We start from the raw sequence: 15,278 nt of genomic DNA, 5'->3' as shown, positions 1-15,278 counted from the left end.
TTCAACAATATGGTCTACGCATCAACTTCTAGAAATCAGTAGTGGGAGAAAACAATTTAGAATTTTCGAAATATTTAATAATACCAAATGGCACAAAACCTATAGATAAAAAATTAAAAAAAAAAAAATTTAACAATATCCACTATTTTCTGGAAAAATAATCTGGTGTGATATTTCAATTCCAAATATTAGATCGTTTAGACCACAACGGTTTAGAGTTAATGTTTTCCACAAAAGCATGACTTGAACCATCCTGACATGAAATCTTCAGTATAGCATTCAGATTCATTTGGGAGAATATTAAAAAAGATGTAATAGGATATGCTAAAATTTGCACAAGTTGTTAGAGAATAAAATTTATTCGGCACACAAATTTAAAATTCAACTTACTTGAAGAACCTGGTGAATACCCTGATTAATCCATATCGATATGATTGGATCATATCCACCATCAAATGGGAACAATATCGATAATTGCATAGATAATTTTATTTGCTGATGAAAATTATACTGGCAGAGAATATTACCATAGAAATAAAACAAAACGCATTTCGTGCAAATTGAATTTGGAGTTTGAAGGTTCCAAATAGTGTGACCACAGATAGAGGAAATCAATTCAGACCAGAACTTTTCAGAAGTTTAGGCAATATTTTGGAATTAAAATGCACGCAACCATTTCACACCATACAAAGGCAATAGAAAAACTGAAAAACAACAAAGAACATTAGAAGCAGTTATTAGAGCTCTTAATTCAGTGAAATGGAGTGAAACTTGAGCAAACATTTTCTTTGGTATATGTGTATATTTACACGATGATACCAACTGCTCCATTGCAGATATGGTTTATATTAAAATACTGAATCTATGAGAAGAATTTTTTTAAGAACCAAAAACCAAATTAGAACCTGATACCTTCACTACCAAACTGAGAATTAAAAAAGAAAAACTGAAATCAATTAAAAGCCAATGTAAAAGAAAACAGAGATTATTTTTTCATAAGCATTTAGATTCGTGTTCACATGTATTTATCAGAATTGACCGTGTCAAGAAAACTTTAGATTCTTCTTATGAACTTTTTATTATGATTTCTAAATGTATATATTATATGGTGATAATTAAAAGAAACTATATTAATATTTTCCATCGCTCTATTGAAACCAGCTTATTTCTTAATCTCGGTCTCGTAACTTTACAAATAAAAGAAAATTAAATACGTTATTAAATGGGAATGAAAATGGGAAAAAGGAGGATTCACAATTTAAAGCAGCACGTAATGGTTGAATAAATACTTTTCCAGCACGTTATCAAGATTACGTGAAGAGTTAACGCTGTATATTAATTTTTTATTTAAAAATTGTAAATATTCTGTAAATAGCACTTATGTATTTTATTGCAATTTAAGCATTCATGTGATATTAATTATTGTTCTCCTTATATTACAACTACGTTACTCAGTAGGGAAGTAATGCAATCTCTACAAATCATATATAATTTTTATTTCGACAGTTTTATGTTAACTGCGAATGGCAACAGTAGAATAAAAAGAATATTAGAATAATTATCTTTCAAAAGAAAAAAAAATGTAAGTTATTTTTAAGCAGAAAAAAAATCGTTCTGTGATGTAGCAATCGCTTATTTTATTTAACATTTTCGGAATTTTTCCAACGATCATTTTCTATTATGTTGTAGATGTTTCAAATCTGCTCATTACTCCGGTCCTGTAAAAAAAAGGAAAATACCAATACATAATTAATTTATAATCATTAAACTTTTTAATTTTTATAATATAGTACAGATACATTAAAAAGTCACTCAATAAATAATCAATTTATTTTTGCATGGCATGTGGACTAGTTTATTCTCAAGAAAAACTTTTAAATATCATTATTTAACCGAAAAACGTTTTCAATGAAATATTTCACAAGAAACAATCGCCTTTGTGAAATATTGAAAGGAAGGAAAAAAAAACGACATAATTTTTAGAATAATAATTATTGTACTGTAGTTTGCACCTTGAATTTATGAAAGGAGATTAATAAAAAGAAATGAACAGCACACAAACTAATAAGCTAGACTTGTTAAGCTCTTTCCGGAAGATAAAATTTAATTCTGCAGATGACAAAGCTAATTTAAAAATTCCGCAATGAACAATTGAGAGCAACAGCTCACGATTTCTGTTGAATTGAGTTTGACGTCATATTTCAAAACACTGAGAGTGAAGCATTTGAGAAATGCTGAGAAATCAAGCGAAGACCAACTTCGATGTTTTTGATTCGTTCTGTGTTTGATATGAAATGTATTATCCATTTCAATATGATTCAATTTAGTGAAAAATACAGGTTGACCTATTTTAATATTCAATATCTCAAATTGCCTCAATTCAATATTTCAAAGTGCTTTAAGGTGTACGTACACACTTGAAGATTTTTTTTAAAATTTTAACTTTAAAAATCCAGTTTTTTCACAGTAGGTTATTAATATATGTTTAAACTCATTTCAGTGAGAAAAGATCATATTACACTAATTATTAATTAATTAAATAATATTTAATGAGCTAATTAGCCTATTTTTTGAAACATGATATCTTAAATTCTAATTTGTACAGACACACAATTCTAGTTGGAAATGATGCCTAATATTAGTCTTCATGTTGTCTGCCTCAAACAAGTTATAAAAATGTATAGTTTTTTTTTTAACAATTTTTTCATCAACGATCAATAGAAAAAGCGAGATTTTTTCTTTTGACAGCTTTTAAACAGCTATTAAAAATTTATTTCTATAAATATAACTTTGATTGAGGCACAAAACATCCGATATTTCACACAGATTATTTTGATATATAAATAACTGTACTTGGTTAATTTCTTGTTGAGTTATGATTGTTTGAATGAAGTGGACACATAGTGGAAAAATATCATTCGTCATAAAATGAGTTTTAAAAACACCGTAACTAGAGTTTTTAATGAAAGCACCTCAAGAAAAATAATTATAACTCGAGAAATATTTCGAATATTGACAAAATCGTAGTATCGTTTGAAAGCTAAAGGACCAGAGAACATTATTAAGCAATAAAAAAATATTCGATATTTTGAACGATTTTCGAAGATTTAAGTGTGTACATACACCTTAACGTTTCTTCAGCGATGAAAAATAATTGGGGCTCAAAAGAAAATAAAACCAAAATTAAATCGTTTCTAAAATGGAGTGTTTATTTTCTCTGTGTAAATCGAATGTCTGATGAAAGATTCTCAGTTAATTTCAACTTATAACTAATACCTCTACCAAGACTCTATCCCAGTAGACATTTAATTCCGCTTCCGTATGCCGATATTATTTTAAAATCTAAAAGAGTCTTCAGCACTACTGCAGGAATACGCCTTGGCTCATTTATCACACAATAAAATTATTTTTAATACTGCATTTAAGAGGAAACGCGTTAAAGCAGCGGTTCACAATAAATGAAATAATTCACTTAAAATTAAAAACAGAAGTTTGAAATGCATACATATAATTAAAAATATTCAATCAAATATTTACAAAATTGCAGCGAATAGGATTAAATCACTACCTGGTAAAACACATTTGGGTATGGTTTTTGGTATCCAACCAACTTCATGGCTGCATTCATATATAGCATAGGATGAAGCGTCCAATTGAAATGGCTTTCTGCATTTTACTAGGCAAGCAATTTTCTCGTGAGACAAGCGACCACATTTCCATAAAATCTTTTTGTTCTTAACGAATTTCAGGAATTCACAACTCGAAGAATCTTTGAAATAAATTCAATAAAAAGAAGTTTTAAAATCTTATACTTGTGTATTATGAATAGTATTGAGTAAAAGACATTTTTTCATTTTATTTATTTTATATTGCTCAGTCTTCACTTTATAATTCATTATATATATATAAAATGTACACGGGGGCGAAAGGTGGAACAAGTCTGTTCGCACCAGAGCACACGTGACGACTTAGGAAAGGGAATCTTAGGTATTTTCGAAAAGAATGCGAATGTGTCAGAGCTTTTTATCTCTTCGCTCGGAGTGTGGTCAACAATTTTTAGAGAGCGTTTTAGAAACAATTAAATAAAATAGGGAGATTTGGATCAGGAAATAACAGAAAATTTTAGAGTAAACTAACATGGTCTGATTTTAGATATAAAAAAAATAGGAAATTAATTAGTATTTAAATTAAATTAAGATATATCATTTCACACACACACACACACACAAATATATATATATATATATATATATATATATTGTTATTACCTTAATTATATACGTCAGTTGCAAAGTTTCATCAAATAAAGCATCCAAATTCAAGAAAATTCTTTGAATTTCGATAAGAATAATCATAAAAAAATTACAAAAATTAAATTTTGGCATATCCTTATAAAGGAAGAATGACAGTAATTAGAATACTTTTCTTATACTCATCTATAAGGCCACAAAGTTTTATGTTTCTATATATAAATTTGTTTCTATATATAAATTAGAATACTTTTCTTATACTCATCTATAAGGCCACAAAGTTTTATGTTTCTATATATAAATTTGTTTCTATATATAAATTAGAATACTTTTCTTATACTCATCTATAAGGCCACAAAGTTTTATGTTTCTATATATAAATTTGTTTCTATATATAAATTAGAATACTTTTCTTATACTCATCTATAAGGCCACAAAGTTTTATGTTTCTATATATAAATTTGTTTCTATATATAAATTAGAATACTTTTCTTATACTCATCTATAAGGCCACAAAGTTTTATGTTTCTATATATAAATTTTTCGAAGATATTAAAAGACAAATTTATAGACTTAGACCATTTTACCGTATCACTGGCCATTATTAAGGCGAGACTTTCGTTTAATTTTCAGGGATAATATAAACATTACAAAAGATTATTAAAAGGGCAGAATCAGAAAATAATAATGCTTTCTCCGACATCCATACAAAGTTGTTTTTTTAAAACAATATCAGTGTATGTGCGATTCAGTTCATCACTTGTAGCATAAAGAAACACTTTTTTAATTCCTTGAAAAAGATCTAGAGAACGTGCACTATCAAAGGTATCCCTTAATTCAAGCATAATTCTAATCTAGGCATAATCATTAATCTTTGCTATATAATACTCTATATATAATATAAAGTTTGTTTATAATATATGTAGAATACATTACGACATCTTTGAAATTATAAAATATATACTGCACTTTCTTAGATACGCCATCTGGACTGTATAGAATGTAGTATGCTTAGTGTTTATAATAGTGACTTAACAGAAGAGTCCACGACAAGGTATTAACTGCTAATCAATAAAGTTTTTTAAATTATTATTTTAAGATGATTGGGTATGCAAGGCCACAAAAAGATGTATTTTAAATATAAACAAATTTATTTAAACATTTTCCCTCACCTGCTCAGATCAATTTTTTTTTTAAAGTCAATTGATTACTACTCATTTGAGATCAACTTCATGGCAGCATTTCTTTCAGACTACGAAACAATATCTAGAGGGAGTTTCTTTTGGGGGAGTGGGAGGTAACACGACCCCCCTACGACCTCCCTTGTATCCCCTCCTGGATACCAGTTGTTCAATTGAAACATTCTTTGCACTGTTGTTTTTGGAACGTTCAGGTCTGAACTGATTCTTTGTTGTTTTTGAAACGTTCAGATCTGAACTGATTCTTCATATTTCAGTCTGACGGTAACTTGGAAAATGTGCCAAAGTATCTATTTCTCTATGATTGGTGTAACGCATTTATTTTCATTTTCTACCTGGGGAAATGAGGATTCTGTAGTTAATGATCTTTAAAGTATTCTGTAGCCACTCTTTTTAAAAGAATGCAGGGAATTCTGAAAACGATTTTTATATTCTTCTACAACTAGGCCGGGATGATGATTACATAAAGAATAAATCGTCAGCACTTCCAAACTCCCCTTGTTATAAAAATCGAATTTAGAAAGTCCACCGGTGTGAACAAAGAATTTTGTTTTTCTTATTTAGAATTCAAGTACTTCTTTGGAATATTTTACATACTCAGATTCTAACGTTTTCTTTTCTTCTTTATAAAGTCAAATTTGCAACTACTGACCAATCAAAATGAACAATATTATGCGTGAATAGCATATTTCGTACAATTCATGCTGTTTAGATGATGCACTATAGGACAAATACTTGCTTATCAAATTTTTTTTGTATCGAATAAATTTGCATTCTTGAAATAAATGTTTTCCACTATATTTGTGATTAATTCTCTCCAAAATTTGTAGATAGAAAATTAAATTTAGATGCCATGTAATAATATAAAGCCTTGAAAATATAAAATCTAAATCACACTTTTGTACAAAAGGGGACGTATAAAAATTAAATTTAAAAAATATTCTTACTATTAATCTTTATAGAAACAAAAATGTTCTCATACAGTTTTCTGTCTTTTTTTTAAAGAAACTATAATGAAACTTGAACTCATTTTTTCCCAAATATGCTTCTAAATATAGTGTCGTTTAAATAAAAATGAAATTAAAAGAAATTAAAATAATAGATTTTTTCCCAATCATATTAATTGGGACACTTAAGTGGCAGATTTCCAAACCTTTAACTTTTTAAGAAATAAATAAAAAGTCAATTAAAAAATTCAATATTTGGAAACATTCTAAAAAGGATTAAAATTATGCCTCAGAGATTCGTGTTTTCTGCAGAGGATCAAAGAAGGGAAATCTTTTAACTTATCAACAAAAAAATTAATAATTAGAACAATAAAAAAAGATGTTTTGATTGATTTTTTTAAAATTAGAGAAATGTTAGGAAAATTTTGTTTAAATAATGATCTCAAAAAATATGGAAATCATAGTGGAATTAGAGTTTGGAATACAAGAATTGAATTTTAATTCCTAACATTTTGCAGCTAAACTTATTACTTTTTAAAAAAATTTCAAAATTCAGTATGTTATGTCAGAAGTGCAAAACAAATTTCGGCAAAAAAGACAGGTTTTTTTCTCTTCAATGGTGTATTGATTATTTTTTCAATCATTAGAAAAGAAATTGCAGACAAATATGTACGAAAAATCATTCAAAGCAAAATGAAAATTTGCTCTAAACTACATACATATATAACACTCCCTATTCAATAAATATTGACTTAGCATAGTAAAATAAAAAAAAAGTTTAAACTTTGCACGAAATAGTGCAATAAACGTGGAAAAATTGCAAATGCGGAACTTCATATTCATGATAATATTACATAATTCCGTAAGAAAATTTTTCGTATACAAAAGTCGGGAATTCCTTGTTCCTATTCTGGTGTATTTTTCTAAATTCGATAATTAATGATAGAATTAAGAATAGGAAGCTTTTTTCGAGAAATCAAATATCACATTATTATATTTAATACTCATTTCGGCTTAAATAACAGCGGTTATATCGAATTCCAATAATATATAGCCAGAACTTCCTTCATCTGTTTCGAAATACTTTGAAAAGTACGCATTTATAATTCACTGGTTAGTAAATAATTAAACCTGCTCAATATACTCATGAAAAAAAGGCAAAGAAATTCTTATCCTTATGATAATGAAATATTACTCACCATCTTGGTTTGGTTTGTCCTTTGACTTCTCATCTGCATTCGGAAGATTGGGATTTGAAATATCCTCTTCTGCTTCCAATTCTGGAATATCTATGTCCGGGGGTTCATCTTTCGATTTCTTTTTTTTCGAATGTGGTGGATGTTGATGCTTTTCCGCGGATAATTGATCTGTTTCCGATTTCTGATCAAACTCCTTAGCTTTCGAAGAATCCGACTGTAGGTCACTTTCTGGGTCCTTAGGTTTTGATTGCTTGTTTGGTTTCGACGGAGAGTCCTGGGAAGCAGGATTTTTATTCGCATCTGTTAGTGAAGATTTTTGCTTCTCAAGGGTAGGGGATGACTTTGAGGAAGGGGGAGGAATATCTTTAAGGCCTGTCGAGGATGGAGGAGGAATATTGTCTACAGCTTTTGCAGGTGGAGGAGGAATATTGTCGACAGCTCTTGCAGGTGAAGGAGGAATATTGTCTACAGCTCTTGCAGGTGGAGGAGGAATATTGTCTACAGCTCTAGCAGGTGGAGGAGGAATATTGTCTACAGCTCTTGCAGGTGGAGGAGGAATATTGTCTACAGCTCTTGCAGGTGGAGGAGGAATATTGTCGACAGCTCTTGGAGGTAGAGGAGGAATATTGTCGACAGCTCTTGGAGGAGGAGGAGGAATATTGTTGACACCTCTTCGAGGGGGAGGGGGAATATCAGGGACAGTCCTTCGAGGTGGAGGAGCGAAGAATTTTCTGTCAGGGATCCGCAGGAGAAGAATTTCGTCAAATGATGGTTTGAAGTTTGTGGGTTTATGAAAAGTGAAAGATGGTTGAGGGAAACTAAATGAGGTCGAAGGTTTGGGTAAAGCCTTTACTCTAGTTCTGAATGCAAATCTCCCTGTGGTGCTGGAAATAGGATGAAGCATTTTAAGGACTTTGGTTATTATCGTATTCAGTGTGACACTTTAAATTTTTAATCTCTTTATCATTTATTATTAAATTATTTATTTACATATTTTCTTAAAATTAAAAAAATATATACTCCACCTATTTGTGTATGGAGCATTATAATGATTGTAATTGTAAACAAAAAATACCTCTTAGTCTTAATTAATTTCCAATTTTTTTTCTTAATATAGCCCATATTAACTTCATTCTAAAATGTTCTCTTATTACCTTTCCAATTCCACTTTTTTGTTTAATTAATTATACACGCGCTCCATAAAACTGCAAACTTCAGCATTTTCTCACGCTCCGAGTGAAGCAGTAAAAATCCTTAATGCTTGCAACATTCTTTTGAAGATACCTAAATTCCCATGTCCTAAATCGATACGTGTCAAAGATATCTCTATAAAAATTTCATTATAAAAGCTACCGAAGGGAAAATTTCGGTCTCTTTTGCTCTCTTACTCCTGTGTTGCGATGGAGACTGGCGCGTCTTTTGACCATCGCTTCTTCCTTGTTCGCAGTATGCCTTCCGTGATGAAATAAAGAGGAGATTTAAAATTCCAAAAGTTTCTTCTTTGATAATCGAATGTATAATTAATCGACTCTATTATCCATTGGCTAAAACAGATTAAAAAGTTAAGAAAATCTCATTACTAAAAGAGTAAATTGTTGTCTTAGGTTTTTCCAAATTTTTGGTCAATTTTGTGGCTTGAAAGATCATCACTTCAATATATAAAGATTTTAATGAATTAAATATTTGTGACTGTCAATCTGCACAGTTTTCCTATTTAAACGATTTGATTTAAGTACGCTTGAGAAAATATGGATGCGCTTTTTACAAGGCACTTGATTAACAAAACCAGACATATGCTCCGAGTTCGCTAATATCCGGTTTAGTTCTTTTATCATAATTAAATGAGGAAGGCAAGGCGTTGCAGAAGCAGTTATCTAGTAAGAACTTTTTCAAAAACTAAAAGCTGTAAGTTTTGGCACTTATTTTAGGGTTATTTTTCCATATTTCAGTAATCATTTATCAGTGAAAAATAAAATCAGTTTAAGTCACTTTTCTCAAGAATTAAGCTAATGTTTACAGGAAACATAATGTTTATGTTACTTGCATTTAAGTTCAGCATTACAGAATTTATGTTAAAAATTGAACAGTTTATATCCTTTAACTTATTTTTTCTCTAATAAATTCTAGAACGTGCAGTGCAGTATATAAACTACCAGTACAGAGCCTTCTCTTTTAATTCTACACCTTACTGGCAACTGCTTCTATAATTCATTGGTGCGCGGTAGCGTTCACATTCTACTTGGCTTGAGATAAATGGAGGGCTTAGTACTCAATAAGAAGTGAGAAAGTATGTATTATAACGGTGTGTTTTCGTATAAAAACTTTGTCTTCTGGTTTTGGTGGCCAAAGAAATAAATTTATACAATTCCCGCGTTTTTTGTTATCCGGTCTGCCTTTCCGCCACATTAGGCTGTTTACGCGGGAGTGTACGGTACTTATAAAAAATTTCTCAAAAATATAGAATCTGTAGAATTCTAGATTTCCGTTTGTTCCTGTTCTAATTAATTTTGTATATTTTTAGATTACAGGAGAAATTGCTTCGAATTATTGCATAAATAACATTAAAAAATTGCTTAAAAAATAGTAAAGCTGCCACTTGGTAATGAATCGAAGATCAAATGAACTTCAAAAGAAAAGAAAGACATCCTAATGTAGAAATGATCTTTCTACATTAACAGGAAATAATACATCTGTAAAATATTAGATGTGTTCGAATCAGTAGAATAGGTATATGAGTTTGATCGTGTAAAATTGGACGTTAAGATAAAACTGATTAAAACTAGCTGTGAAAATGCATTCCATTAAAAACAGACTAAAAATTTTTCAGCCTTTTTTTTTGTAATATTTTAATTAGAAATGAAATTATAGTAAATTCAAAGAACCGAAAATTTTGACATCGCAGTTCAGTTTAATTTAATTATACAGAAAATTTCTGATTTTCCGCGTATTTCATGCGTCAAAAGTTTTTAAAAACTGAAGCCAGAAATAAAAAAAAAGATATGCTCTAATACAAAGAAACAAAAACAATCGATCAATTTTTTTTCAAAACAAACAAGCTAACAAGTTTGTAAGTACAGGTATCTGCTGTTTATACAGTCATAATTATATGTGTAGGTTTCTTACTAAAAATAAAAAATTATTCGAAAATAATTTCGTTGTAATTTATTTATTTATTTTTCATTATCCGTGGATGTCTCGCTATCAGTTCCCTGGAAATTGGAAGTTCATTATATTGTCATCTCGATTTGCAGCTCCAACAATATTATTTTGCATTGGGTCCCGTGATTTTCCAACATGCCCGAATGACATCTAAGTGGCGCATCTAAGTTTCGCCCGATATCAGCAGAAAGGCATTTGATCCAAATTTGCAGAATCAAGTCTCAAAACTGGAATCAAATCAAAGACCTTTGGTCTAGGAGATAAAGACCACTTGATCCTTTCCATCTTTGAAACTCAAAAAAATATTTTGTATAAATTTGTACAAAATATTTCTATTTATTTAAATTAAGGCCCTAAAATAACCATTCATTTCCTTATAAAGAACAATGAGAAAAAACAACGTTGAAATTTTTTGCATCTAAACTAACAACTAATTCTAAATTATACATCTCATGAATGTTTTTAAAATTATTTCTGCAATCCTCGATTTATTTTAAGCTTCATTAAGTTAGATTAAGAATAATTTTAATTATAAAAGTTCCTCTTCCCAGATTCATCATTTACAGTTTGATAAAAAATATCTTTAAAAAATTATTTTTCGAAACAAAAAAATAATTTTCATTTCATAAAAACAATCGAAGCAGCAGAAAATTTTCATTCATTTGTTAAAAAATACCTGTAACAAAAGAAGATAAATAATAATTTATTCTAATATATTTCGCCATGCATTCACTGAAAAAAGGGATAAAAAATATTATTAAATAAAAAATAAAAATATTAACAACAAACAATAATTTTTGAATAATTAAACTAATCTTTTTTATTTCTATTATTTTATTATTATGTATACATATAAACTTTTAAGAATTAATGAATATTTATTTAAAAATATCTTTCAAATTTGTTGCTGTTGTTTCTAATGGCACTTGCCATGGACAAGCTCGCTGACGAATGCAGCGATTTTAAGCCAAGGGCGTGTCTCTTGTTTTAGTAGTGCCAACTAGAGGCAAAATTTAGTCCATTTTAGTCCGAATTTATCCATTTTTGTTGTTATTTCTGAATGTTAATATCAGTAAACCATCATTAACCTTAATACAAACAAAACATTATGGAAACCAGAAGTAATGCTTCATCGCTGAAATTTGTCGCCAATAGAAGGGGCACTCAAATTTACATTAGAAGCATTTTTATTTATTAGAATATACAAGTTTTTATAGAAATATTAATACAAATTCTGTATGAAGGTCAATAAGAATGAAGAGCAACAAAAATAAGCATTAACCGGTTATCAAAATGGAATCGAAAACGTAAATTAATTGTGAATATCGATTTATTGTATCGCAATTTATCGTGAGCCGCTAGGCAAAAGCGGAAATTTAACGGATTTTTTTTAAATGTGAGTATACTTACGCGAGAAATTGAGAGCTGCGAATAAAATTGTGAATTTAGTCCATTTTAGTCCGAATTTATCCATTTTTGTTGTTATTTCTGAATGTTAATATTTAGCGATTAAACAAAAGACAGCCAACCACCTTCTGATCATCACAATTATTTTTCCATAATTGTATCATTCAGTTAGGGAACAGAAAACTGTTTATTCCAAAATGACATGCGTAAAACAAGTACTTTTATATATTAGAATATGACAGTATTTATAGAAATATTAACAAAAATTCTGCATGAAGGTGAAAAAGAATGAAGAGCAACAAAAATAAACACTCACCGATAACCAAAACGAAATCGAAAACTCAAATTAAATGTGAATATCGATTTATTGCATCGCGAATTATCGTGAACTATTTATTCTTTACCATGATTTCGATAGATCGATATTTTTCGAAAATTGACATAAGAAAATCGATTTTTTTCGACAAATCGAAAATTGGTACAGCCCTGGAGTGGAGTATACAAAATATTAGATCAATATAGCCTGAATGACTCTATGAGCATGCGTGATGCTTTTCCTAATTATCTATAATTTATCCCCAGCTATTACTGCGATTTACTTATATCATTGAAGAATCATTGCATTTTCTTACACTAGCTGTATCAGCAAGGCCTCTCCTTTTCTATCCTTTACCTTGACTATCAGTGACTGTCAAAACATTGCCATTTGCATATATTCATCATCTCTTCCACAGAAACGAAGTTCTAATTTGGAATTAATCTTAACGATATTAGTTACCAGTTACACCGCAAATATGTATATACAAATATATCGCCGCAAGAACCAATACCCACCGAGTACTAATTTCATATCGATGAAAAATGAAACGGTTGCCAGCTGTATCAGTTTAAAAGTATCAGTATTAAAGTATCGGAAATATCATGATCAGATATAATCGAGTATCATTATTAACCGAAGCTATATAACCAAACACGCAAAAGAAAAGGATTGAGGTGAGAAGTGAAAGATACACTTACGTGCTCAGGGTGTAGCTTATAATAAATAGAAAGAATATCCATTTTGAATTCAAAAATGTACCCATATTACAAATCAAGTTGATTTACTTAAAAATAGGACTATTGACTTTATCGAGATTAAGCATCTACTGGATTTTTAAAGCGGACAAACAGTGATTTCCTATTACTTTTTGCTCTTTTAGGGAATGAAACAGGATGCATAAAGATGTTAAGCGCTTCACATGAGGAACTGATCATTATCTGCTGGTAATTTCAATTTCCTGGATCATTTTGTTTCTCTTCTGACTTATCACCGGAAATGAAGAAATCAAATTCCACGATTTTGTGTCGTTTTTAGCTGATATTTCCCCAGGAATTGACAGTAGTATTGAGACTAATCTAAATAAAATCTAAACTATTGTTGGCAAGTTAGTGAGAATTTTAAAAAGTTACCTGTGTTAAATTTTTTTTATATATCTGCCCTTTTTGAAAATAATATTTTGAAAGCCATACGCCATGCTTCCTACTAGTATTATACACAATATCGTAAAAATTGTATTTAAGTTACATCATAAAAAAGTTTTTTTTTCTGTTTAATTCTACAATTGCTTAATTTAAAAATATAAAAATTTACTGAATATATAAGTAAATATAAATATTTCTAATTTTATATCATATTTCAAAAATAGTTTATATAATTGATATCAAAATATGCTCATTAATTTAAAATAATGAGTATACTACTGTATTAGACATCAATATAAAGCTATGAGCTTTATCATTGATAATTTACGCTCACAATTTAGAGTTTTTTTCATTCATTGTATCCATATGAATATTCCTTGAAGTGATATATATCTATGTTTAATGATTACCCATTGGATAAGACGGCCCTGAATATTTCGATAATTGTTCTTTTTTTTTTCAGCAATAAAATATAGAATGGAAATTTTTACCTGCGTGCTATAAGGAAAGACATTTATATTAAAAAAATTAAATAAATTTTATCAATGCTTGCTCAATGTTATTTTTCTGTCTTCCTGTTCTAAATGTGTGTGATAAAAAAGTGCTATGAATAGAATATATTAAAAGAAACTAATGGCGGATGTCTTTTCTTATTTCAACAATAAAATATACCCATATATATAATGAATGTGTCTTATGAAATGTGACTGCTTGTCAATTAGGTTTGAACCCTCTAAAATTATTTTCAAAAATGAGATTTTCTTTTTTTATCGATTTTTTTTTTAAGTTCCCACTTTCAAACTTCGATGTTCCTTGCTTATTTTATCATTCTTAAAATCCGATAATCAATAAAAACGAAAAAAAAAAAGCAATAAAACATTCAGTCAAACAAGAAATGAACCAACAAGCAAGGAAAACACAGACCGGTATGATTCATCAGATAGCACAGGAAAGCCCACTGCACACACACAACTAATGAACTGATTCGAAGAAAAAAGCAATCCTTTTTCCCCTTAGAGTTTAGAGGCGTTAGAACTGCAATCACAGTAGACCCGGCTTGAAGTGACATCCCCCCCTTTTTTTTTCACTTCTTTCCAAATTTTGCCTTCGTTCTCTCAGTTTTTTTTCTGCCCTTTCAATGGATGTTTATGAGCTTTGGTTTTGATTCTTGCCTTGATAGAAACACAATTGCTTTATTGAATATTCATTTTCTTTCATTTTAGATTATTTTCTAAACATTATTTAGATTACAGTTTTTAAGAAGGATTAATTATTGTTAATTATTACACTTAAAGAATGACGAACGTTGCAGATAATTTATAACACATCTTATTTGATATCCCTTTTTGGACGAATCTTATGGAGTTGGCGAAAATGATAGTGTGTTGGGCTAGAGAGGGCCCGATACTTTTGTCTGTTGAATTAAGACTTCTGCGTTCACATAATTTTATATTGACAAAACTAAGAGAAATTTATATTAATACCGGTTATTTAATATGCTTGTAATGCAAATAACTTTATATGTGGATCTGAAACAAAAATATCTAGGCTACTTATGGGTATCTTTTTTTCATTTCAATCTTTTGATAAATAATTTTTGCAACAATGCTAATTTCTATGTTTACGAGCCGCCATTGGATATGAATTTCAGCTACT

The 15,278-nt window shown here is 29.4% G+C and overlaps 1 protein-coding gene across 1 annotated transcript; it reads right to left on the bottom strand.

Annotated features, from left to right (window-relative positions):
• Window positions 1-1,531: 1,531 nt before the first annotated feature.
• On the bottom strand, window positions 1,532-13,398 carry LOC129967906 (uncharacterized). Its single transcript, XM_056081921.1, has 4 exons — window positions 13,179-13,398; window positions 7,596-8,479; window positions 3,569-3,769; window positions 1,532-1,718 (listed from the first exon to the last, which is right to left on the bottom strand). The coding sequence occupies exons 1-4, from the start codon at window positions 13,241-13,243 to the stop codon at window positions 1,708-1,710; spliced, it is 1,161 nt and encodes a 386-aa protein (XP_055937896.1). The 5' UTR covers window positions 13,244-13,398; the 3' UTR covers window positions 1,532-1,707.
• Between the last annotated feature and the right edge of the window lie 1,880 nt (window positions 13,399-15,278).

The sequence above is a fragment of the Argiope bruennichi genome, chromosome 1, assembly GCF_947563725.1.
Source record: "Argiope bruennichi chromosome 1, qqArgBrue1.1, whole genome shotgun sequence".
NCBI classification, from domain to species: domain Eukaryota; kingdom Metazoa; phylum Arthropoda; class Arachnida; order Araneae; family Araneidae; genus Argiope; species Argiope bruennichi.
The sequence above is the reverse complement of the archived record's forward strand: the minus strand, read 5'-3'. Positions and strand labels throughout refer to the sequence as shown.